A 27,709-nucleotide genomic window follows, 5' to 3' on the forward strand; every position below is an offset into this window, starting at 1 on the left:
TAATTTGATACTGAGTTCCTTTATAAATGGTTACAATCATTTAAAATGCAGAGATTTACATAAATCTCAATGAGAATCAACTGCTAGCTGAGATTATTATAGCACATTTTAAGATCTAAAATCCTTGAGAGCTTTCTTCTAATGACACACACACACTCTTCTCCTCTTCAGTTGGATCCAGATGCCCTTATTTGGGCGAAGTATTAGTTCTCCCACAAGGCCAAGCCCTTCTCGCTCTTGACTAGTTTCCACCCAAAAGCGCCGTAGGATGATGGCTAGAACAGCTTTCTCTTCCATCTGTGCAAAGCGCTGGCCTTCAGGTTAAATTGGAACAGAAACAGTAGTAGTTTAGTACTCGTAATTACACGGCAAAGGTTTCCACAAAATCCAGCATGGGGATAACTGTGCATCTGGTGTCACACATTATAAACCAATATGAGCCAAATTCAGGGTTGAATGGATGTGCACGCACAGGAGGAAGAACAGAATTATGTCTATTTATTTATCCTAAAAGTAGAGTGTGCTGCTGTGATAGAGGGGGGAAGAATTAGGCAGATGATCAATGGTTTACGAGAAAAGAGGAGGGGCGAAAAAATAGAAATAAAAAAAAGAACTAAGCAAATTGACAAGGGTCACGGACCAGACAATTTGCCTGAGTCTACAGTAGAGATTTACATCAGTATAGCTATGTCTCTCAGAGACGTGAAAAATCCACTTCCCTGAGAGACGCAGCTATACCAACCTAACCCCCGGCGTAGACAGTGCTGGGTCGATGGAAGAATTCTTCCGTCGCCCTCGCTACCCCCTCTCGGGGACATGGATTACCTACGCTGAGGGGAGAGTCCTTCCCATCAGTATACGCAGTGTATACACAGAATGCAGCAGCTATGCTGCTGTAGTGTTTCAAGTGCAGACAAGCCCTTAGCCAAAGATTTAACTCTAAAGAGGTGTGGAATTAAAAAAGTTGTCTTATGCTGTATCTCACCCTTCCTTCAACCCCTTCTCTGTACATTATCTATTCAGACTGCCATCTATCTAGGCAGGAATCTTTATGTCTGCAAAGCGTCCAGATTATTTTGGGTGCTCTAGAAACAATAATTAATTAGCCTGGGTATGAGAAATTAGATCATCTGAAGAACCCCACGGAAAGAAAGAAAATGTTGTGACAATGAAAATGTGAGATACTGGTAAAAATTGCTCTGCTGCAGTTATCAGCCACAGAGACCTGAAATCTCCATTCAAATTCATAGACTCTGTTATGGGTACTACAGCAAAGGCATCTTCACCTAAGTGGTAAGAAAATAAACACGTATGGGACGTATTACACTTTACCACCTACCAATACAGTTTCTGGGTCCAGCAGAGAAGGGCACATATGCATATGGGTGCCTTCCCTTAGAATTCTCAGGGAAGAATCGCTCAGGCCTAAATTCTTCTGGGTCTGGGAAAATCTCCGGTTCTCTGTGCAGCACATAAGGAACCACGACTACCTCTGTTGCTTTTGGTATCTTAAATCCTCCTGCAAAAACAGTATCAACATGCCAGTGAAGTCGCTTTCTCTAAATGGATACAAAGCTCAAAACCAATTCTTGACGCAGACACAACCTTGATGGAGCAGATATTTATCATACCTAACATGATAAATACAGACAAAAGGCTGAGAACTACTTACTAATATGGCAATCTTCACTTGTGGTGCGGGCAAAGAATGGAACAGAAGGGAAGAGACGAAGGGCTTCTTTAACAACACACTCAAGATATCGGAGCTTCTTCAAGTCATCCATTGTGACAGGCCGGTCAGAATTCCCTGATCAGAATCACAACAGGGATGTGAGAAACAACTGTCCTAATCAGACTAAACACACAAGCTATCTTAAGAGGCTCACAGCTATCTTAAATGATGACCAAACTACAACTGCACCACTGTGCTTATGGGTTTGAAACATTTATCTCAATTTTCATTCTTGTGATGTCCTTAAACTATTATTAGTATTGAGATCGCATTGAAGAGCCCCAGTCATGGACTAGGACCCCATTGTGCTAGCCACTGTACAAATATAGAAGAGATGGTTCTTGCCCAAAAAAGTTTACAATCTAAGTACTGAAATCTGTCACAACTCCCTTAGCATCCAACCAAGTCCCAGAGACATTGATATCGCCACATAAGAGTTACAGCACATACAGTGGCAGTACTGTGGTTTATTTGCCTTTTTAAACCTCTACACAGAAATGAATATGTAAACCATATACTGTACCATGCAAACTTACACCCACATCCAAGAAAAGAGTAGACACTTACCAAACACTTCATCCAATTCTCTGTGAACTTTCTTCTGGGCTTCAGGATGGCATCCAAGTAAGTAGATGGCCCAGTTCATAGCAGCAGCTGTTGTATCATGCCCCTAGAGTTACAGATTTACTCAGATGTTCAGATCTGCATTGTCTTCATGCATATGAAGATAAATATATACAAAGAATTAGGGATATTATAGGAGATATTATAGTGGTGTAGCCTAACTGTACAGATACAGAAGAAAAATTAAGACTATATGAATCATGTAACAATTTGGCACCTAAGACTGAACAAGACATAACCAGTTATGTAATAGGATGGATGGAGACTAAGATGAGAAAAAAACGGAAGTAAATCATAATATTTAATAAGCAGAAGTCCCTTTGCCAGCCCTCTTCTATTACTTAGCTTTTCTATGTTGGCTGGGTGAAGGGTCTTCCTCTGCGTTCAGTTTCTGTAAGGAAGAGGTTTGCTATTGCTTCCTTGTAGATATAAACTTGTTGACCCACTAAATCTCTCTCGACAGTCACAATAATTTAAACACTATATAGCAATCTTAAAGTCACTATTTTTTCCTCAGTCAACTATTGGAAGTGCATTTGACTTTCTTCACCGCTTTACAATGAAATGTAAATATACCTGACTTTTTAGTTACTCACTATCTTTACTATCCCACAATAAAATATACAGTATTACCATCAATTACCAGAAGAGGGCAAAGCAATTTAATTTTGCTAAGATTATATATTACAAACATAAAACTCAGCCATTCAGGTACTATATGCTAAAGAAAACAAGAGAATGTTCACTAGCAACAGATTTTAGTACAAGTAGTTTAATTTTAATCAAATGTACTCTAATTATGCCATAGAGTAATAGCAACCACAGTACAATTAATTCCATTGCCTCCAGGAGTACAGAGTTACAGCAGCAAAAAACTGGAGCAGTACGGCAGGGAACCACACCCAGTGTGAGCATTTCCAGTCATCCTGTATCCCAACCGATATAAGTGTAATGGAAAGGGTCAAAAGACAGCTGACAAAAGCGATCAGAAGTATAAAGAGATTCATTGTGGGAAGAGATTGGGACCATTCCGTTTAGTTGGAGTACCTCAAACATGAAAGTATCCACTTCCTCTCGAATATCCATGTAGCTCAGTTTGTTCCCTTCATCATCAGTTGTACTGAGAAGCATATCAAGAAAAGCCCTTCTCCTTTTGGGCACACTTTGTTCGCAGTTGTCATCAAAGTCATCTTTCTGTTGTGTGTCGTTCTCTATTTCACGAGCTTTTTCTGCAATAACCTTAAATATAAATAAATCAATATATTATTTTTTCCACAGTTTAGATTCCACAATCTAAGTGTGTGGCCACTGCTTTAAATACACGTATTTTAAAATACACGTACTTTAAAATAACTTTTATCCCAGATATTTAAAGACTGACTCTACCGCTGACTCCATACTATGCACTGGTTGGTGATATTAAGAAACATCTATAACCACCCCCTTAGTATTTCCCTTAGTATTTGTTTTCCTATTGTACACTGAGTTTGCACAGGTCAGGGTTGTGAATCGTGTAGAATCTGAGTTTTTAAGTCCATGCTGGCTCTTTGCTTTGATTGTCCTTCATTTCTGAGTCTTCAATACCGTGTCTGTAGTAGAAAGAAAGGATTTGAATGGTAACCCATGTTAAGCACACCATTGTAGCTCGAGAAAATGAATTAAAATCAGATGTTACTTCTATGGATTTAAAATTAAGAGAAAATAGTGGACTTTTATAAAAAATAGGTCATCTCCATGTATTTTTTCCTTGCTGAAGTGTATTCATTGAGGTTTTTATATTTAAGTTTTCCATGCAGTCCAAATTTCTATAATTTTCTCAAAATTCAGATCTGAACTGAAATATTTAAGTACTGGGCAAAGCACCAGAACAAAGCAGAATGCCATTTTAAAATATTTTAGCTGTTACAAGCCTTAGGGTGAAGTGCTCCGATTATTTTAAAATGTTCAGAACGTTGCATGTTAAAGCAATTAGGATGATTCTATGTGATTTTTTTTTTTTACCACCAGTTACAACTAAGTTCTACTATTACCATGTGAGGGTGACCCACTGGCTAAAACCAACACTCAAGCAACAAGTTCTAAGTCACATTATCTCTCCTCTTCAGAGGATTTCTTTAGAGACTGAATATCATAAAAATTCAGTTCTCCTATTATATATGTACCACAGATAAGGTAATGTTCCCAATGGCTGATTCTCTGTCACCACATTCACAATCTGGAATCTCTATATTTACTACATTATTTTCTTCATTGATGGGAACACAGTAGAAAAAGGAATAACAGGTTACATTGTCAGTAAAACTGTGAAGGATCTTGAGGCTTCTAGTATGTTCCCTTCCTTCTTGGAACATAGGGTACATCAAGTTAGACCAAAGCCAAGGAGACTTCTGTCTATGATGAATGAGGTCACTCATCCTAGGGTAACAAAAATAGCATTATAATATTTATTTCTAAAAACATATTCACAACATGTCCACAAGACCCCTAACAGGGTCAAAATTCCTGGTCCTGGACAGATGATGCACTTGATGCTGCAGACACAAACCATTTTGTCTAATCTTTAGGGATGCCCTCAATCCACTTTTAATTAATTGTAATGCTCAGTACCGGCTATAATACTTTTCACATTTTTATTTATAGAAATGTTTCTGTCCAGTGAAATCTATTTTCCCATACAAATCAGTATTAATCCAAGAAGTTTGCCACCATGAAAAAAAACCCTAGGGTCAACTTTTTCTCTTGGTCACACTAATGTAAATCTGGAATAACTCTACTGAAGTCCACAATATTAATCTGCATTTCCAATAGGATCAGTCACAAAACAAATCATTATATTACCAATGCAATGCTTGTTCTAATATAATCTGATGTAGACCTGTATGGTCTGATTCTTATGGTCACTAAGGGACCTTTATACTGCTGTGGCAATAAAAAGGGGCCTTGGAATTAGAATAAATTACACTTACACCCACTGTAAGGTCACTTTACACTGCTACGGTGTGACTCTAAATTATTTTCACTTCACTGTTGTGTTGCACCTCCTGTAGTCTTTTACACTAATGCACGACGAGTGAAAAACATTACAATTCTAACCTGAAACCATTTCACACTCACTTTGCACTATGTAAATGTTTATACAAGGTGCAAATCAACAGTGAGTTGGGCTCAATGTGCTATATAGATTCAGTGTCCCCCCTCCTCCGCCTCCGCCCCAAAGAAGGCTCAAAGGAGCTGTGGTGACTAGTCCAGCCAATGTTAGCTATGGAAGGGCTGATTTTCAACTGCAACCTGTTGACACGTTATAGCAGCTGGCCTTGTGGCGCAATTACAGAGGTCTCTTCTGTGCATGTACAGCTTGCATAGGTTCTACCATCGTCCTGCCACTCTACCTCTATATACACTCCCCAATCCCCACACATGGGTAATGAAAGACCTAAGTTGCACAGCGGGCCTTGTGCGTGAGTCTCTTGTTGCTCTTGTTCCGGCCTGGTTGTCCTACCAGATTTTGCTTTAGGAAGATTTGAGGTGCTATAGCTGACGTTGGCATTCTCAATCCTACACCAACAAAACTATAAGACAGACTTGAAAGATCTACACTTACTTATAAATAGCACGGACATATTCAGAATCCCTATTGTTCTGCGCACTAACATTCTTGCCCATCGCAGTTTCTAGAAAGAGAAGAGAGAAACTTATTAAGAATACGTTAGCTGGATGGAAAGCCAGAAGTACATTGAGAACATACGGCCAGGTGTTGCATGAAAGCATTGCAGCCATTTACATCCTCATCTCATGGCGTTTCTCTTTTTTTAGAATGTGTACTCTCTTTGTGAGACTAGTCCTAATATTCCTGTTCCTTTAACTCTCCCTCAGGTTAGATTCCATATTCCTGTTCCACCCCATAACACAATGTTTGATTGTTCAGATAGATACAAACATAATTAAAACAGAAAAGATGTGTTCATTATTGATAATACAAAAGTAGTGGTACAAGACCAGCAGGGTTTTTTTGTCAATTATCTCAACAAATGAAACTGTAGCATTGTGGACAGCTGTAGTCTCCTCATCGTTTACAGCACTTTTATAGCAACTGTTGAATCATCACCAGGACTTACCACAGATTATATCCAGGGCACAGAGAGTGATGTCTAGAAAGCAATCAAAGGGCTCTTTGTCAACATGCTTTTCAAGTTTATCAACCAAAATATTGGCTTGTTCGTTCATAACTTCTAGAAAATCAGCTAAGATTGTGAAGTGGAATGTGGGAGTTATCATTTTCCTTCTGGAACGCCACTTATCTCCAGTGCTACAAAATAAAGAGTTGGAAATTAAGTATAAAAAAGCCTCATCAAAAAGGAAACAATTAATGGCTTGTGGAAGTGCTCAGTGGATATACAATTTCTGGCACTAGAGTAGCTACAACTGGTAGATAGATTCTTAGAGCTAATCTTTTCAAACGTTGTCAGTAGACCATGTAGTCTTTGTCAGTCTATCTTTGCTGATGACAGTAAAGAGTGGCGCTAATGACTTGTAACATTTTTCATACATAAATTAATGTTGGGAGTTGCAGCCACCACCACTCACTATAAGGGGCAAAATGGAAGTACATTTTGCTACAAAACTCTTCTAATCATACAGTGCTCCTAACAGCTTGATGCTAACTGTAGCTGCTGCAAGACAAATATGGTGAACAAAAAGTTACCCTAAGGCAAGGGCTCACATTGAGAAGGCATTTGGGGTGTAAGTGGGTAAGGAGAAGAGTAAATAAGAAGTCCCTTGTTAAATATTTAGCAACCCAGCTCCAGCTAAGCCCATCTTTACTGATAATAGTAAATGGTGGCTGCCCTCCTGTTACGGGGTGGTCACCCGCTCCGGCCCTGAAAGGGTTACAGCCAACCCTGGGAGAGTGCTAGGGCTATGAGCCAAATACTAGGCTGATGGGGGAGGCAGCCACAGCTGAGGCCACGCCCCAATCAGGCCACAGCAGGCCCTATAAAATGTTGTGGGCCAGGAACTCAGAGAGTCTCTCTGTAGCTGTGGAGAGATGGGCCTGGCTGCTTAGGAGCTCAGCAAGGTACCTAGAGTGGATCAGGGCTGGGAAAAGGCCAGAGGAGCTGGGGAGCTCCAGGATGGAAAACCCCCAGGCTGCAGGCCTTGTTAAGGGCTGGGAAGGGTAGTGGGGTTGCAGAGGTGCAGCCCAGGGTAAGCAAAGGCAGCAGGTCCAAACCCCACCTTGCTGATGGTGAGTGGTTTACAGACTGCAGTCTGCCCCAGTGTGTGGGGGCTAGATGGTGACTGGCAGTAGCCACTGAGGCAAGGTTGGGATAGAGGGTTGGGGATTCCCCTATGTGGGGAGACCCAGAGAGTGGGGGTACTGCCAGGGGTCAGCACCCATGATAAAGGGGCACCGGAGTCTGGGAGGGACACGGGGGTCTGAAGCATGTGGGATACTGGCCAGCAGAGGGCATTCCAAGGCTGGAAAAGTTAATTCCCTGAATGGTGAGTTGCCGCCTGCTACACGGTGGTGGAGAATGCAGGCAAGTGCAGTCTGCCCCGATATAAGGGGCAAGGCAAGGACTGGGACAATTGCTGAGCAGAGAGAAGAAAGGGGTGATGGATCCCCAATAAGCGGAGGTATTCTTTGCAGAGGGTTCCTATGCCATTCCAGGCTGGGCTCCTGGGTCTGGTCCCCTGAGGAAAGGGGCAGTCTGACAGCCTGAGAGGCTGGAGAGACTTGTACAAGAACTCAGGGAGACTCAGCAGAGATAGTGGGAGGTACAGTGGACCTTGGAAACACAGTTGGGGTGGCTAGCAGAGGGACAGCAGGCCCTGGGGAAACTCCTGTGGAGGGAGTTCCCAAAAGACCGCCGAGACTGGTGGGAGAAACCCAGCGCTGGGGCCAGGAGGCCCGGGGTAGATTGCCAGACGTGTTACACCTGTGGGCAGTGCGGACATGTAAGGGTAATTTGTCCCTACTGGGAGGGGGGCAGAGAGCCACACCCATGCTACACCTCCTTTTTCCACTATATAGAAAAGTGAGGTTTAGGGATAGTTACTGCCTAATGTCCAGTTTATTACATCAGTATCATCTACCAAACGTTTCTCAAAGAAGATTCATCTCCCACAGAGCTTTTGAGGTGATGGGACAGAGACTAAAAAATTGCGGATAAATTAAATTAATTCTTTGCTTCAGTCTTCACGTTGAGGATGTTAGAGAGATTCCCAAACCTGAGCCATCCTTTGTAGGAGACAAATCTGAGGAATTGTCACAGATTGAAGTGTCACTAGAGGAGGTTTTGGAATTAACTGATAAACTTAACAGTAACAAGTCACCAGGAGCAGATGGCATTCATTCAAGAGTTCTGAAAGAACTCAAATGTGAAATTGAGGAACTATTAACTATGGTTTGTAACCGGTCCTTTAAATCGGCTTCTGTACCCAAAGACTGGAAGATAACTAATGTAACGCCAATATTTAAAAAGGGCTCTAGAGGTGATCCCGGCAATTACAGACCGGTAAGTCTAACCTCAGTACCAGACAAATTAGTTGAAACAATAGTAAAGAATAAGATTGGGCAAAAGTCAACATGGATTCTGTAAAGGGAAATCATGTTTTACTAATCTATTAGAGTTCTTTGAAGGGATCAACAAACATGTGGACAAGGGGGATTCAGTGGACATAGTGTACTTAGATTTCCAGAAAGCCTTTGACAAGGTCCCTCACCAAAGGCTCTTCTGTAAATTAAGTTTTCATGGGATAAGAGGGAAGATCCTTTCATGGGTTGAGAACTGGTTAAAAGACAGGGAACAAAGGGTAGGAATAAATGGTAAATGTTCCGAATGGAGAGGGGTAACTAGTGGTGTTCCGCAAGGGTAAGTCCTAGCACCAATTCTATTCAACTTATTCATAAATGATCTGGAGAAAGGGGTAAACAGTGAGGTGGCAAAGTTTGAAGATAATACTAAACTGCTCAAGATAGTTAAGACCAAAGCAGACTGTGCGAACTTCAAAAAGATCTCACAAAACTAAGTGATTGGGCAACAAAATGGCGAATGAAATTTAATGTGGATAAAGGTAAAATAATGCACGTTGGAAAAAATAATCCCAACTATACATACAATCTGATGGGGGCTAATTTAGCTACAACTAATCAGGAAAGAGATCTTGGAGTCATCGTGGATAGATCTCTGAAGATGTCCACACAGTGTGCAGCGGCAGTCAAAAAAGCAAACAGGATGATAGGAATCATTCAAAAAGGGATAGAGAATAAGACAGAGAATACTGTATCTTATTGCCCTTATATAAATCCATGGTACGCCCACATCTTGAATACTGCGTACAGATGTGATCTCCTCATCTCAAAAAAGATATACTGGCATTAGAAAAGGTTCAGAAAAGGGCAACTAAAATGATTAGGGGTTTGGAATGGGTCCCATATGAGGAGAGATTAAAGAGGCTTTTCAGCTGGAAAAGACTAAGGGGGGATATGATAGAGGTATGTAAAATCATGAGTGGTGTGGAGAAAGTGAATAAGGAAAAGTTTTATTACTGTTCCCATAATATAAGAACTAGGGGCCACCAAATGAAATTAATGTCCAGCAGGCTTAAAACAAATAAAAGGAAGATCTTCACACAGCGCACAGTCAACCTGTGGAACTCCTTGCCTGAGGCGGTTGTGAAGGCTAGGACTATAACAGATTTAAAAGAGAACTAGATAAATTCATATAGGTTAAATCCATTAATGGCTATTAACCAGGATGGGTAAGTAATGGTGTCCCTAGTCTCTGTTTGTAAAAGTTGATGGCAGGCGAGAGATCACTTGATCATTACCTGTTAGATTCACTCCCTCTGGGGCACCTGGCATTGGCCACTGTCCGTAGATGGATGGATGGACCTTTGGTCTGACCCAGTATGATCGTTCTTATGTTCTTATGACTGTCCAAGTATATGTTCCTGTGGTCCCTGTCCCCTGCAAGTAGCTGTTTCTATTGCAGTGAGACCAACTACTCTCCCTCCTCCCATAAAGCTCTTTCAGGATGCTTGGTCCCAGCCTCCCAAGCCATCTGGCTTATTCTGGGGTGGGCCAAGTCTACTCCACCTTCCCCCTCTGCTGGGGTGTCTAGTGGGGTGTCACTGATGCTTCTCCAGTCCCCTCTCCCAACTACTGCTAGTCTTTGAGGTATGGATGTGCTTGATCTTGCACCATCACAACACTGCCCGGCCAAAGGAGCCAGTGGGCCTTCTCTCCTTAGCTACTCTAGCCCAGGGGTAGGCAACCTATGGCACGCGGGCCAAAGGTGGCACACGAGCTGATTTTCAGTGGCACTCATACTGTCTGGGTCCTGGCCACTGGTCCGGGGGGCTCTGTATTTTAATTTAATTTTACATGAAGTTTCTTAAACATTTTTAAAACCTTATTTACTTTACATACAACAATAGTTTAGTTATATATATTATAGACTTATAGAAAGAGACCTTCTAAAAATGTTAAAATGTATGACTGGCATGCGAAACCTTCAATCAGAGTGAATAAATGAAGACTCGACACACCACTTCTGAAAGGCTGCCGATCCCTGCTCTAGCCTTTCTGCTCCTTATGCTGAATTCCTGCTGCAATCTTAAGAGGAGTCCTAGCCTGTGTCTCAGATGGTTTCAGCAGGGAACACAGCATCTTCCTGTTTTGAGCAGGGGAGCTCACAACCACACCCCCACTCCCCGCGCCTGATATCTCCTATTTTTGAAATGTCCCTGAACTGATCCTCCTTTCTCTATAGAGTGAAAGTCAGGAATGCAGCACTGGTGAGATCCAGCCACAGTGTTAGTTTATTCTGAGTTTCTAAACAGCAAAAAATTATGGGGGAAATAATCACAAAATATTTACAAAAGATCAGAAATGGCAGATACCTATTTTAGACTTGTGCTTCCAGAATAGCATAAGTAGGTACTATTGCACGGGGGAGGAGTAAAGTGGGGCCTAGCCAGGGCCACCTCTCCCTCATGAATGACATCCCCAGAACTGTACAGGGGAGACATCCACAGTGGACATTAGGTGCCTTCCCACCCCAGGCACATGTCCTCTGGGGCAAAAAACAGCAGAGAGGAGCCAGCCAGAGGCCAAAGCCAGCAGAGCAGCAGTAGAAGCAACTGAAGCAGGCACCCATGAACACTGATAATATTTTCCACAGCTTTGACTGGACTTTCTTTGCCTTGTGCTGATTGGGGGAAGGGACTGGAGCAAACAGCCAAAGTCGCTATACCTCAGCTTCCCTCCACATCTGACTTGCCCCATATACCTTCCTCCCTTCCCTCTTCTCATCTGCTCTATCCCTCTCATCACTCTCCTTTCCTGCCTTTTCTGTGGTGTGAAACTCCTCCTAACCCCCTTCAGAAAAAATCATAGCTCTACTATGACATTTGTGCTTCCACATTATTCACTTCACTTGTGGGTCATATCCCTTTCCCTCACCCTGTGTCTGTCTTGTCTACTTATACTGTAAGCTCTTCAGGGAAGGGAGTATCTACTGCTGTGAATGTGTATGGTGCCTAGCAAAAAGGGGCCCTGATATTGGTTGGTCCCTTGGCATTCTCCTAATAATCATGATTCATAATAATAGGAGACTATCCCTTCAGCAGAGGTGATAAGTGTGCATAATGGATAAAGGTGCTGTGTTTATGTATTTGATATAGCACATAAATCCAAGCTGACTGTGTGAGTCAGATTCTGTCTGTAAGCTTACTTTTCATTACACCCCAGCAGCCGCACTTAAGTTCTAAGAACAATAAAGTTCTAAAAGCATAAACAAAGGCAGAATTTAATAATTCGGAATCAGATAACTGGCAAGGTGCTCAGGGTGTGCTTCCCAAGGGGGAGTTAGGTGCTGAATTCAGATACCTTGTGCAGAATTTAGGTCTTCCCCAAGGGTAAGTCCTAGCACCAATCCTATTCAACTTATTCATAAATGATCTGGAGAAAGGGGTTTAACAAATCTTAGAAAACAGGGGAAATGCCAAAGGATTAGAGCATTGCCAACGTAGTTCTAGTATTCAGAAGGGGAAAAAAGGGATGACTCAAGGATCTATACACTGGATAGCCTGATGCTGATCCCAGATAAAATGATGGAATGGTTAATTTGGGACTCTTATTAAAAAAAGAATTAGAGGCTACAAATATAATTAATGGCAGTTAACATGGTTTCATAGAGGGTAGGTCTCATCAAATTAACCTGATTTCCCCCACCCCCGTTTTTTTTTTTTTGTTTGTTTTTTGTTTTTTTTAAGAGCACAGTTCTGGTTGACAAAGGCAACTATGTTAATATAGTATACTTGAATTTCTCCAAGGCATCTGACTTAATGCCACATGACATTCTGATTAAAAAGATCACATTATATATGGTATTAACAGGGCATACTTTAAATGGATTAAAAACTGACTCACTGACATCTCAAAATGTAGTTGCTAATGGGGATATATTAGTGAGTGAGACCATTTCTAGCTGAGACCCCTGAGATTGGTTCTGGGTCAGCAGCTATTCAATACTTTTATCAGTGATGTAGATGATAATATCAAATCTTTGCTGGTAAAGTTTTCAGATGACACAAACATTGGTGGGGTCATCAATAATCAGGCAGACAGGTTACTGTTACAGAGTAATCTGAATCACCTGATTAAATGGTCACAATCCAACTAAATGTGTTTTAAGAGAGCCAAATGAAAGATAATACTTCTGGGAACAAGGAATGCAGACTATACCTACAGGAGGGTCACCTGGAGAGTAGTGACTCTGAGAAGGACTTTTCAGTCATTATAGAAAATCACCTCCAGATGAGCTCTTGGTGCAATGCTGTGGTAAAAAAGACTAGTCTGATCCTTGGATGTCAAGAAGAGGGAATAGCAAATAGAAGTAAGGAAGTGATCTTGCCTCTGTACACAGCATGGGTAAGATCGATACTACAATACCGTGACCAGTTCTGGTGAACATTTGGAGCAGGGGCTGTCTTTTTATTTTATGTTTGCACAGTACTTAGCACAATGGGGTTCTGGTTCATGACTGGGGCTCCTGGGCACTATGATAATACAAGTGGAGGAAGAGGAGGAAAAGGACAGCTTGAAGGAGGGCCACAAAAATAAACCAGAGGCTGGAAAACAAGACTTACAATGTGAAGCTTTATGAGCTCAATTTGTTCAGCTTATCAAAGAAAAGGATGAGAGGTGACTTGATCACTGTGCACAGGTACTTACACACGGAAAAGATATCTGATAGAGGGGAGCCTTTTCAGCCTTGCTGACAAAGGCAGAACACAATCCAATAGCTGGAAGTTAGACAAATTCAACCTTGAAATAAGATGCCATTTCCTAGCCGTGAGGGTAATTAGACTTTGGAACAATTTACCAACATAGGTGGTAAACTCACCGTTGCCTGGAGTCTTTAAAATGAAATTATATAGCTCTCTAAAAAATACATTTTAATCTATCTTCAGGCTGGATAGTCATTGCAGGCTCTTTTGGCTCAGAATCTGTGAATTTATGAATCCCACCCTTCGTCCCTTTTTTTCATGGACGATGGGGAGAACAGGTGTGTCTGCATTGCCCTCAGCATGCTCATTTACAGCTCTGTGTTAAGACAATGATTATAATCCAATCTCATTTTCAGGGTTTCCTCAGTCACCTGTAATCATCAGGGAGGAATTTTTTCCCCAATTCACAATTGGCCAGATTTATTGTGGGGTATGGTCGGGGGTTCACCTTTCTCTGAAACATCAAGGATTGGCCACTACTGGAGACAGCACACCAGACAGGGTGGACCACTGCTCTGAGTGGTACAGAAAAACCCTTTGGTGGATTGGAAGGACTGACTCATACCAAAGCCCCTGCTGGAGTAGAGCGTGATGGCTGTCATCTTTGGTAAGCTTTCCAGCATGTGTGTAGGTTCTTTTATTCTTTTTAATATGTTTTCCCTGTAATCCTTTCACCTTAAAAATAAATGTGCCTGCTTAGAAAGAGCTGTGTGGGAACTTATAACTGTGTGCAATTAAACTGTCTATAGCCTTTGGAGAAAAAGCAAAACACAGACACTGGCCTGTTCAGACAGTCTGGCTTGCTGGGAATATCACAGTATAGGCAGGGAAATGTGCAGCCTAGAAAAACCCCATCAGGAAGGAGAGAGACACGAAAAAGTGATGGGAGAGGAGTTGGGAGCCTCGAGTGGGTGCCCTTGCACATGGCTCGCCTTGAAGTTCATGAAGTTGAGTCTGAGGACAGCTGAGGGCTACATCAATGAGACTAAATGTGTCATTTGTGTGGGGAGAATATTTGATATTGCTGGATTATAATTGACTGATATTCTTTTGCTGAGGAATTAAAAGTTCTTTCTATCAATTATGAAAACTCGAGCTCGGTGCATCCGAGTGAGGTCTTGCTACATCGTTTGCTCTAAAGTCCCATTTACAGTCCTCACAGCGCACGATCCTTTCAAGAACTGATCCTTTCTAGGCTCCGGATGGTGGCAGGAGGACCCCATTTTATGGCCCTGCCGGCAATATGGGCCTAAAGCTGCTTTTTGGGCATCCGTACTTTAGATTCTAATATTCAGACCATAATTATGCTTTTATTCTGCTTATTAGCAAATAAAATATAAGACATTCTAATCTAGGCAGTAAATATATATATATATCTTAGAATTAAACTTTGCATAACTTTAAAGGTACATGACTCTATTTATATATTAAGATACCTTGTTAGAAGTCCTGTGCCAAGCCATGGATGTAGGAATTTGTACGGAAAAGATTTTTCTATGTGCTTTGAACTGTTTAGAACAACCTACCAGCAGGAGAAAAAACAGAGGGGAAATATCTCTTTAAAAGAAGTTGGTAACACTGTATACTCATTTCATTTTTTAGGAGGAGGGTATTTGCAAAATATATTCAAAGCTATGACTGCTCTCCTATAAGCTTGAACACCCATTTACAATCAAAGATAGCTTTGCATTGCGCAGTCAACTTTACAAACCCTGGAGGTACAGGAGAGATCATTAACAAGGAAATATTTATCAAAATAAAAATACATCACTTTGATACTACACTGTAAGAGCAGGAAAATGTTCCAATGGATTGTAATAGTCAATAGTATGAATGTGACATTCCTTTTTAATATATTGCAATATCTCCCAGGCCAAAGGTAAGCTGGATATTTGGACTGACAACCTGAACTGCAACAGAGGTTCTGTCTCTCTCATGTAACTGGTAAAAGTACATCTACTTAACAGTAATATTAAACATGAGACACAGAATATAATTATTTATGTAATACATCTAAAATCTTTGCCCAACTAGAGTAGGAGTCTTTCTTGGGGAATGACACCATCTTGTGAAGAATCTAAGCTTTCATTTTTAAAGTTAAGTTTCTAGCCCTTCGGGTTGTGAAGATAACTTGATTTCTGGTTGGATGGTTTACACCAAGGCAGCAACATCTTCCCAGACAAGGGAGGTCAGTCTCTGAAGCGGAGCTGAGAGCGATAACCACAAGTTTGTGAAGAAGAGTCCTTTCAAAGGCAAAAAATGGGTTGCTTTCTTGGGAAAGGGCGGGGATCATTTTGCCAGCCTCCTGGATTTTTAGTTGGGCTAGTAGATTTTTATAGGAATTCTGCAGCTTTAAGCTGGTGCAAGTAAGAGCAGAATCAGGCCCTAATCACTCCTTTTGGGTCCATTTCCTCAGCAGCCTTTCTTTTTGAGCAGGTTATAAAGGCTATCTGTTTACCAGGCTTTTTACTGAGGGTCTGAATGGGGAGGGTCTCAGGGCTCCATCCTCCTGTATGTGGGACACAACTCATGTAAGATACAGATACAGACAGACATCATCTTCCTTTCCAACTCATGTAAGGTATTTGAAACTCCATGGATTTCAACTCATGGAGTTTCCTGTGAGACCTCACCATCTCGGAAAAGGCATTAGGGTACTGCTTTCTTAACCTACGTATCATTCAAATCTACTCAGTTGTTGGCAGCCTACAAGAGACAAGTGACGCCTGTTTGGAAGCCTCTCCAGTTCTTGCTGGCATCTGAAAAACCTGGTCACTGTGAGTGTGTCTACACTGCAGCTGGGAGCGTGCTTCCCAGCCTGAGTAGGGCACACACTAGCTCTACTCCAGGTTGCCAACCCTCCACGATTGTCCTGGAGCCTGCAGGAATTAAAGATTAATCTTTAATTAAAGATTATGTCATGTGAAACCTCCAGGAATATGTCCAACCAAAATCGACAACCCTATACATGCTAAAAATAGCAGTGGGGATGTTAAGGCCCATGTGGCAGCATAAGCTTGCAGCCAGAGTACAAGCCTGCCCGACCCCCTGGGCCTGAGCTTGGGTGGCTAGCAGGGTCCACACTGCTATTTTTAGCAAACTAGCTCAAGCAGAGCTGACACGTGTCTCTCTACCCAGCTGGGAGGCTCTCTAAAGGTGCTGTGTTTCCAGGGGCTCCCCCCAAACCTGGATACATTTTGAATCCTACATAAAGGGCTGATCTCAACAGGGAGAAAATAAAGCACAAGTTAATACGAACTCAGGGTGTTTCCCAAACCAGTATAGGAGAAGGAGAGTCCACGGAAGCCCAACAGCTCATTCAACTACCCCTCTTAAATCCACAGAACTGATATATTCCCAGAGGCATTTCCATGGGGTCAGGAGGAATGGGGGAGCATACTGAAGAGGCAGATTTACTCCAGTCCATGGCATAGGGTAGAAGGGGCTCCTAGGGGTGACACTGGGTCAACCTGAATTTCTTGGGCATATATTTAAAGACTAAATTACATATACACCTAGTGGCTGATGTAGTGGGCACATTTTATACACTGAAATACATAAACAAGTGTCCTGATAATCAGTGGCAGAAGAGATACCTGAACAACAGAGTTGCCTTAAGGCTACTCTAAATAATGCATCCTCCTTTATACAATAATGCCTATGGTTTTAATTAAAACACTTTTTTCAGTTTTAATCTGATTGATGCAAGTTATATCATTTCCATCAGCCCTCAAGTCCTGTTGAGAGATTTCTTTGTATGCACTTTATTTAATAAATACAATAAAATGTATCTCACCCGTATATCACTTGCTAATAAAAAAACAACTGTACCTCGAAGATAATAGCACAACACTGATGTTTTAAACTAGTGGATCATTAACACAGTAACTGTATTCAGAACCTGTTATGTTGATAATGCGAAGTGAAGTTCAAGGTTTTCCACAGTCCAAAACCTGGATAAACATTTCCTCTCACTTAGTCGAGAATCACAGAAGTATTTTTAATCAATGTAAAGACAGAAGAAGAGATTTTGCATTTATCTCCAAGCGAACTACAAACTATTCAGGGCTAGACTGTGCCATCCCTTTAGCTCATGCAACATACCACTGGGATGAGCATCTGGCATGCAGTCCCTGTGCTCCCGAGTGCCTAGAGTTAAAAGCACCTGCACAAAAGTAGGGAGGGAGGGAGGGAAAGCAAGCAGGGAGGAGGAAGAGACCAACATGAAGCCTAAGCTCTAGACCAGTGGTTCTCAAAGCCGGTCCGCCGCTTGTTCAGGGAAAGCCCCTGGCAGGCTGGGCCAGTTTGTTTATCTGCCGCGTCTGCAGGTTCGGCCAATTGTGGCTCCCACTGTTCGCTGCTCCAGGCCAATGGGTGCTGCAGGAAGTGGCAACCAGCACATGCCTCGGCCCGCGCCGCTTCCCGCAGCCCCCATTGGCCTGGAATAGCAAACCGCGGCCAGTGGGAGCCACGATCGGCCGGACCTGTGGACACGGCAGGTAAACAAACTGGCCAAGGGCTTTCCCTGAACAAGCGGCGGACTGGCTTTGAGAACCACTGCTCTAGACGTAACAAGAAGTTTGGTGACTGGCATCTGTCCTTCATGACCAGCCATTTTCGATGTTTACTGTAAACTCTGGAGATGAAACAACACAAAATTTCAAATTAGGGAATAACTGTCATAAATTGTATGACTTGTACAAACAAATCTATTAAACATGAGATAGGAACACTCACCTCCACAGCATCTGGATGATATAAAATCACAAAAGGTAATGGTCCTATCCAAAGTTTTAGCAGGGGTAGATTCCTGTATTCTTCTAAGTTGTTTACTATTTGTTTAAAGAAATCTGTGGGGGGAAAAATCAATTTGAATGGGCCAAAACCAGAATGTCTGTAATCATGTAATTGATCATGAGTTCACTGTAGTGTTAGTTTTGCTACTGTGACAAACCATGTATGTTTTCCACTTATTTATTATTTTGATTATAGTAGCACTTAGGGGTCCCAGTCGAGATTGTGATAAACACTGTACAGACACAGGAATCTTGCAACCTAAATAGAAAGGACAAATGAAAGAGAGTATAAATATTTTATCCCCTTTTTACAGATGGGGATCTGACACACAAAGAGATTATGTAACTTGCCCAAGGTCACATAGGAAGTCTATGGCAAAGCTAGAAATTAAATACATTTCTCCAGATTCCCAGCCCAGTGCATTAGCACAAGCCCATCCTCAACTGATTAATTTTTCTGAACAACATGATAGATGGGATATAAATCCTTGGGGTTAAGGATCATCTATTAAGTACAAGAGAACCTCTACTGATTGATTTTAAAGACCTTAACTGAGTTCCTCTAAAATGGCACCAAGAGCATCTGAGATAAAAGGGGAAATGAGATTGTGCAGATTAATAAATCATTCCACAATAATGCTAGAGTCCACATTGGAGAGAAATTTCTACACAAAAGACCGGAGGGTCACCACCTATTATTATCATTGCCTGACACTTTCCACTATAAGGCCTCATTTTTAGTTGCTTATAATTTTGCTAAACTTTAACAGTTTGGGTTGCAATTTTCCATGCCAGGTGCTCACCACAAGCCAAATTTAAGCCAAAACCATTCAGTTGATTTCAAGAACAAGTCTAAGTAAAAATATGTTGTTGTTTTACTCATGTTAAAAAAATTCTTGAGATCTTTACTTTTAAATGCCTTAACACCTCCATGCAGGGGAATGGACTGTGTGTCAGGAATGTACCTTGTGCCATCTCACTAAAAATCCACCCAAATTTGATCATTTTTAGCCTTTGAAAAATCACATTTTGTATTTGTTCAGTAAAGACTTGCGGGATCTTAACAGCTAAAAATCTCTGAAGATTCCTTCTTCACTGAACAAGCTTGAGTCTCTCACAGCTCGTGCGTGTGACCGGACCAACCAAAGCGTATGTGCCATCCCTACAGAGCAACCGAGCCTCATCCCCCCACCCTCACAGCTCCTACATGTGACAGGACTGCACACATGCCCTCCCCACAGAGCAACTGGCTATGCTGCATCCCCTCCCTGCCCTCACATGTGACCACACTATGCATGTGCCATCCTCACAGTGACTGAGCTGCCTCTATCCCCTCAACAGCTCCTGCATAGGACTGGACTGCACATGCCCTCTCCAGCCACGGGTTAGGAGGCTAAGAAGAACTTTACCCATAATGGCTGCTTCAGCCTAGGGTGCAACTGGGCACCATAACTCAGAGCAGGGAGACTCTCTCTTCTGTACTCTCCATGACCCTACTGCTGGTACTCAGGCAGCATGGAGGAGGAAGCTGCAGACGGGACAAAAGTCAGACCGGGGGGGGGGGGGGGGGAGAGACAGGAGGGGGAAGGAAAGGAGTAGATTGGGACAAGAGATCTCATGAAACTGGGACTGTGGGGGGAGAGAAACTCTGACTAGGATTGGACAGGGAAGACTGGGCTGACTGGGCAAGGAGACTGGGAGCTAGGGAAGGAAGGCCATGTTGGGATTTGTTGGGTGGGGAGGCTGAGACTGGTTAGGTGGGGAGACAGGGACTAATTGGGCAAGGAGAAAAGGAATCATTGAGAGAAATGGGAAGATAGGGGACTAGGATACAGTTAGCTGGAGGATTGGGTGGAGGGAGGGAAACTGGGACTGTCTGGCCACAAGACTGATACAAGGAACCAGGGGGAAATGGGAGCAGGTGAGAGAAGAGACAGATCTAACAAGGAACTGGGGTGGGTGGAAAGAAATGAGACTGGCTGAGAAAAGAGACTGAGACGAGGAGCTAGGGAGGGACACTGAGACTGGATGAAGAATCCTGAGAGGGAGACTGGGACCAATAGACAGTACAAGAGGGAGGGGAAAGGCAAATCAGATGAGGAGCCAGATGGGAAAACTGAGTGTTGCTGGGCAAAGAGATGACAACTGGATGTGGGGATGGGGAGAGACTTGGAAACATGGGGATATTTGAATTCAGGCAGCGAGACCGGTGGGAAGACAAAGACTGGCTGGGTAAGACTGGGACAGAGACAAAAAGCCTGATATGAGGTGACTGAGTAGGCAAGGAGGCCAGGGCTGGAACAGGAACCCAGGAGTGAGGAAGATATAGGACTAGAACAGAGATAGGAACAGGTTGGAGGGGACAGGGAAGAAAGGGATCAAAACTTGGGGAAAACAGGCAGAAGAGTTTGTGGAGAACATGACCCTCCAGAGTCTGGAATAAAAACCAAGATTCCTTAATCTCATCATTCCTTTGCTGCCAACAAACATCTGTGAAACTGACTAGAAAAGTCTGTGTCTCATCCCTCTCTAGTGCTGGCCCACAAAGAGATGATATTGTACTATTGCTATCAGATAATCCATTAGTTTAAGTGGCAGAGGTCTGTGTGGTGGATTTAATGGTCTCAACCTTGCTGATGAACTATGTGGGTGTCAATTCAATGCCATATGATGGAATTTCTGGTGTTTTCAGCTTGCTTTTTTAAAAATTCAGAAAATTACACACACACAAACTCTGTTTAAAAACATTGTTCAGGTTACAAAATCAATCACTCAAAAGTTAGGAAATGCCAGAGTTAAGGTTCCCTGTGCATCCTTAAGAATATATATTATGACACAGTCTTTAACTACCTGATCACATATTTTTTCCATGGGCCCCGTGCCTGATTCAGTGCATGGGATGGACCTGCTCTGAGGATTAATTAAGTGAAGGAATCTGCTGTCTATAGGATCCGTACTCCATTTGTTATAGAAGTTGGAAGGCGCATAGTTAGGGCCATACCAAATTCACAGTCCACTTTGGTCAATTTCACGCTGAAAGTATTTTTAAAATAATTAATTTCATTATTTCAGTTATTTAAATCTGAAATTTCACAGTGTTGTAATTGTAGGGGTCCTGACCCCAAAAAGGAGTTGGCGGGGAGGGGTCACCAGTTTATTGTAGGGAGGTTTGCAATACTGATACCCTTACTTCTGCCCCGCTGCTGGTGGGGCACTGCCCTCAAAGCTGGGCATCTGGCCAACAACTGCTGCTCTCTGGCCGCCCAGCTCTGAAGGCAGCGCAGAAGTAATGGTGGCAATACTGCAACCCCCCACCTCCCTAAAATAACCTTGCAACCCTCCTGCAAGTCCCTTTTGGATCAGGACCCCCAATTTGAGAAAAACTGGTTCCCCCTGTGAAATCTGTACAGTATAGGCTAAAAGCACACAACAGACCAGAGTTTGTGGGGGGAGACCAGATTTCACAGTCTGTGACGCGTTTTTCATGGCCGTGAATTTGGTAGGGCCCTATGCATAGTGAATGAGGGCAGGGAGTTGCAGGAAGAGAAAGGAGGATCTAGTGGTTAAGATAGTGGAATTCTGCGCTGGAGAACTGGCTTCTATCCCTGCCTCTGCCACAGAGTGTGATGCTTTGCAGGTCCCTTAACCCAAATTTTCCAAAGGTAGTCACTAATTGTGTGTTCCTCATTTTCTGGGTGCCCAAGTGAGGCCTGCTCAGGAGAAGTGCTGAGGGCTCATAATTGCAGCTGAAGTCAGCGGGAGCTGTGCTTGAATATATAAAGGGTGATACACTGTTAAGTACTATAAAAAAATCACATCTTCAGCATCTCAGATTGGACACCTAAAATTAGTGGATTTTTTTTACCTTAATCTCTCTGTGCCTCACTTCCCCATAATAATACCCCCTCACCTCACAGTGGTGATACAAAAATTAATTAATTAATGTTTGGGAAGCAGATGAATACTACTGTGATCAGTATCATAGAAGAGCCCTTTCATATCACAGTTCGAGTAGCATGCAGTAAATACGGCCTATGGCAACATACTGAACTGTGTGGTTAAAATAAAACATTGAATAGCTGCTCATTAATTGAGCACTGTCCATCCTACAGCAGAATGAGGCTGGGATCCTATGGAAAATATAGTATGTGATCACGTAACTAAAGTCTATATCATAATCCATACACACAAAGGAGCTCTTTTAAGTTTGTATAGCCAGCCTTAATGCTGGCATTTTCTAACTTTTGAGTGCTTGACTTAAAAACCTTCATAATGTTCTTTTAAAAGAAAAGTGTGTGTGCGATAGATATAAATGTAGCAAATGCTGTCTTAGGCCCTGAACTTGCAAGGAATTCCACACAGGCAGCCCCCTGCACCTCTACAGAGCAAATGGCAGGATTGTGGCCCTCATGTATGGTTTTTTAACCACTTATGTCATAGAACAAAGTCAGAAATGACATGTAAAAAGAGCAGTTCAGCCAACTAGATCTTCATCAGAATGTATGATGCAAAATAAACATATTTAAACAACCCAGAGCCTTGAAAATTTCCCTGGCACTGGCAAGACATTCCTACAGAAGCATTATTTATGCTTACCCTGATCAAAACAAAATTCTGCTTTTAAAGACACTCATTGGCTTTCCAAATAAAATACTATAACATTTCCAAAACTGAGACCTGTCTGCTCTATAACTGGTTTCCAGGCCCGCCCTGGGCCAGGAATTCAAACAGGAAGACCTGGAATCTTCCCTAAGTGAGAGCTATTGGTTTCTGTAGAATCTATGCTTTTTGCTCCTTGTGGTTGTGGAGATAACCTTCCAAACATGACCCAAGTATGATTTGATGCAGCATTGCCTGGTCTTTCTAAATCAACAGAGAGACTGTGCCAGTTAGGCTTTTGGAAGGGGGAACAGCTGCTACCATTAGGAGCAGGGTTCTGTGTGTATGAGTATGTAGGAGGGCTGCACTTCCCACCTACTGGAACAGAGGCTTGAGTGCGGTCTTACCTCCTGAAGCAAAAGTCCATGGGAGCATTCAACCACCCAAGTAGAAGGCTCTTTGTGTGTAGGTGGGGACATCAACAACACCCAATCGCCCCTTAGAGACAGCTCTGTGGAGAAGAGTGTCTCTTGCCACAGCAACAGAGGATTCAGGGAGGAGGATGCCAAGTCCACCAACCACAACCTACCCCAAGCAGAGGTTCATCTAAAGGGGCACAACATAGGGCTGTGTGCTGGAATGTCTGCTCATGGTTTTAATTGACCCTTACAGGAGTTTGATTAAAGGATAAAGGGCCCCTGGGTCTCTGAGGCCTCTTGAGGGGCTGGTGCTTCAAAGCTCCACCCCCAAACAACTTGTGCTGGCCTAGTGGCTAATAGAAGCTGCTCTTTGTGAGTTGTTGTGTACCAACTGGGACCCAGAGTCTCTAGATGGATTCCCTGCCCAAGTGTAAAGGTCCAGGCCATTGTAGTTTCTCATGGTAGCTGTGCTGCGGCAAAGAGCTCTGGGGCAGCTTGGAACTTTAAAGCTCCACATCTAGAAGGCCTGTGGTGGCAGCTGTTGGGGCCATGGAGTGGGAGGTGCTGAGAGGAGCCAATGTGCTGGCTGCATTTGCCTTAGCTCCAGCAGGTAGGGAAGGGTCCAAAAGGTTACATAACAGTTATTTACAATGTGCTATAAATGGACTTTGTGTTGTTTCTCTAGTAAGAGAGTTGTGGTAGATGTATGTTAATTACACATAAAATAATTACATAAGATACTAAGTCCAGGAGTTATTTAGTTCTATAAAATGTGGACTTCATATTTTGCAGATAGAAGAACACAACGTGAAATACAGCTCACAGTTTATAACATTATTTATTAATATCTCTTTAGAACCATATTAGTTTTGGAAACTAAGTTATTCTATCCGTCTTATTTCTATATCATCTAAAGAAAGCAGAGAGCCATTTAGAGTCTGTCTAGGAGATCAGCTTGCAGCTCATGGTCCCGTATATGCAACTGTTGGCAACAGAGCCAAATGGAAAATTCTCTCTTACCTATAGTACATCTACTATAGTTCTGTTTTGCCACAGAAGCATTTTGCAGATGCAAGACTATATCTTAATCTATACTTTAATGAAAATTCTACAAGTGTGAGAAGGCAGGACTGAGCCTGTATATTTAGCAAAAAGCTAACAATAAAGCAGATCAGCTACCTTTGGGATATCCAGACACCAGATAAAATTCACTGGGTTAGATGTTCAGTTGGTGTAAATCAGCAGCGCTCCATTGAATACACCGGATTTACACCAGCTGCAGATCTGGCCTATTGTTTTCCCAAATGACATTAACAAGAAAAAACTTCACCAGCAGGAGCATTAAACTCACAAAATTTTGCAACACACCTAGAATACTTTGGACAGTTATTAATAAGCTGATGTTAACAGAACAATATATTAATGTCATAATGTAAACAACAATTTGACAAGACTAAAATACAACCTTGATTTGCTTTTCTAGGATTACACAGGATAAAGGGATGGCTGGGAATATTAATAATAATTATTATTATTTGTATTACCATAGCACTCAGGTGCCCTAGTCATGGACCTAGACCCCACTGTGCTAGGCGCTGTACACAAACAGAGCTAAAAGGCAGTCCCTGCCCCTCAGAGCATACAATCTGAAGCCAAGGGATGAGGTCTTGTATCTTATCTTAATGTGGGTGTGCAACTTCCGGACAATGCAAGGGTATCTACAAACAGCCCTCTGTCACAATCATGCCAGTTCTGCCAAAAATAGTTGCCTGTTTCTAAGTTTGTGACAGAAATTGGCCCTATACATTTATAGTATTGTCTTCTCCAGCACAACCACCACACCCACCCTGCAGCAAAGTTAAAGCAACTAAATAACCCTTTTCCTTCATTCCACTTCAGGTATAATTTAACTGAAAGATCCCTTTTGTTAAAAAAATCAAGACTCAATAATATAGCACAAAAGCCCATATTTGCACAGGTACAATAAGAACAGAAATCCATGCACATTGATATTTTTACTATCTCACTGTGGAGAAAGGCACAATAACTTCAGCACCTTACTAAGGCTCATAGGAATATAGAAAAATCTCACAGTAGAAAAAGAACTAGTAATGTGTGATTTGTCTTGAAAATCAGAGGAGCATAATGAATGGATGCATAACACCTAATGTGGAACTGTTCCAGTTTTGAGTAAATACTGCTACACTTTGAAAGTTTGTTCTGAAACAATAATTTTTATAAACATAAGAGGCTCATCTAATTATGTAATTATCCAGCGCTTTAGCATGACTCCTTTACCTTATAATCTAGTGGAGAAACATGTACCATGGCAGTTGTTTTTAAATGCATTAACCATAAAGAGGCTGACCAAGGGTATCTAAAGTTTCACTGAAAGGCAAGAAATGGATTTCAAAGCATACAGGGGTGGAATGGAACGGTAGCTTCTGAAAAAGGCAAACTTCAAAATATCCTTTTGAACTCTTGAATGTTTATTCAAAAATATTTGACATCAGTTAGGAAATATTTGGTAAAAATCAAAACAAACAATTCGTCCAAGTGTAATGTTACGTTTGTTCCAAGACATAGAGGGAGCTGAAAGCAACACAGCTGTCTGCCGTAGTAACTATTATTACGGCTGCAAAAGAGAAAGTAACAGAAGGGAGGCTTTGCAATGGGGTGAAGGGGGGAGGTGCTCAAACAGTTAAAGGGACAGGACATCACAATTAAGAGCTTGTTTTCAAGAAACAAATTATCATCAGATTATAAACTCTTTGGAAATAGCGGGGGAGGGGGAATACCTCAGGAACCATAAAGACTTGCCAGAGGTTTCTGGGGGAGGTTTTAGTTGGTTGAAGCAGAGTCTCGGTAATACTGCCTGGCTGTTTTGGCTGGATCTAGAAATGCAGCAGGATGCCGAGTATTGAACTGTTTTGTTTTTGTTTTCAGCTTGGGGGAAAAATCTTTAACATAAGAACAGCTCATTCCTACTCTGTTATTCTATAACAACAATTAGTGATGGGGCCAGTCCAGTTCCACTGCTGCAAATAAGCTCCTACCTATACAGACCCCGGAAATCCCCAGCCACTTCCCGAGCACCTAACAAATGTCTACACCGCTGTACGCCCTGTTGCCGGGGCTGATCCCCAGGGCATTGCGGTCTCCCTGGAGAGAGGATGCTTCAGGCAGCAGCTCCAGGAGGAAGAGGGGTTTGCACTGCAGGCAGTTACCGCTATGTCTCTGAGCGGCCGTTACCTTCCCCTTTGCGCTCGAAGAGCAGAGCATTTCCCAGCAGAGGGTAACAGGGGCTGACCCCTGGAATCGGCTTCAGCGCTTTCCACTTCCCCAGGTAATCCAGCAGCAGGCGGAACGTGAAGGCTGCCAGCAGCGCGAAGAGCAGAGTGACGACTCCGGCCCCCCAGTAGAGCAGCCGGTCCCACTCCTGAGCCAGCTGCAGAGCCCCCATCGCTGCCCCGAGCCCGGCCGCTGGGCGTGCACTGAGTCGCAGTCCCGCTCTCCCCGCCGCCGGGCCGGGGTACTGCGCCAGGGGACTCAAGGAGGCGGAGCCCGAGCCCCGAGGCTGGGCAGGAGGGAAAGAGGCTGGGGAACAAAGGAGTGGCAGGGAAGGAGGGCTCCCCAGAGAAGTTTGCAAGAGGGAGAAGAGCAGCAACTGTAGCAGCAGAGGAAGGAAACGCTGCTGTGATCTATGGCTGCTCTTGTTCTCACTGTGTAACCAGGGATCGGCAGCAGGTGGTGACACGACCACAGGGCAGTGGAAAGACCACGAAGGTGGGAAGCATCAGAGAGGACAGACTCAGCGAAGGCACAGAATCCATGCAACTCCCTCAGCTTCAGTTAGGCCACATGCCTGCAGCAAAGGGCAAAGTGTGGACCCAGAAGTAAATACTTCAGCTTTCAGCAACCATGGACCAGGAGCCCCACTCTGAATGTGAGACCCCTGAGCCTGTGCAGCTGGGATCTGAACTTGGAGGGTCAGGTGAGGTCTCCCTGTAGTTGTCAGTGACCCTAATTACTGCTGCTCATAGTTAGAGGGGTGAAACCATTTTTCACTCCACTACTGCAGGGCGCAGGGCACAACTCCCAGCCTTGTGGGCAACACTGAGAATACATTCAGGACACAGGCAATATTACAGAGGGGAGCAGGGAGAGGGACAAACTACAACAACCAAGTATAATCATGAGTTGATACCCTGTGAGGCGGAGGGTCCCAGAGCTCAGTCCTCCAG

At 42.9% G+C, this 27,709-nt stretch overlaps 1 protein-coding gene across 1 annotated transcript; it reads right to left on the reverse strand.

Annotated features, from left to right (window-relative positions):
- LOC128838596 (cytochrome P450 4V2) lies at window positions 1-27,709 on the reverse strand. The gene is made up of 11 exons (XM_054030909.1): window positions 26,718-27,709; window positions 18,389-18,501; window positions 15,088-15,173; window positions 6,472-6,662; window positions 5,958-6,027; window positions 4,645-4,771; window positions 3,404-3,595; window positions 2,300-2,402; window positions 1,673-1,807; window positions 1,340-1,519; window positions 1-314 (listed from the first exon to the last, which is right to left on the reverse strand). Exons 1-11 carry the CDS (start codon window positions 26,926-26,928, stop codon window positions 139-141), a joined length of 1,584 nt encoding a protein of 527 aa, XP_053886884.1. The 5' UTR covers window positions 26,929-27,709; the 3' UTR covers window positions 1-138.

Source organism: Malaclemys terrapin, chromosome 5 (assembly GCF_027887155.1).
Source record: "Malaclemys terrapin pileata isolate rMalTer1 chromosome 5, rMalTer1.hap1, whole genome shotgun sequence".
NCBI classification, from domain to species: domain Eukaryota; kingdom Metazoa; phylum Chordata; order Testudines; family Emydidae; genus Malaclemys; species Malaclemys terrapin.

Bases quoted from the DNA above. Each gene is read 5' to 3' on its own strand.
- LOC128838596 (XM_054030909.1), bottom strand. From the start codon at position 26,928: ATGGGGGCTCTGCAGCTGGCTCAGGAGTGGGACCGGCTGCTCTACTGG. The intron at 4,772-5,957 runs GTAAGTGTAGAT...TTGTTACCCTAG, and splicing joins TATGTCCGTGCTATTTATAA to GATGAGTGACCTCATTCATC. The intron at 1,808-2,299 runs GTAAGTGTCTAC...GATTCTGATCAG, and splicing joins AGAATTGGATGAAGTGTTTG to GGAATTCTGACCGGCCTGTC.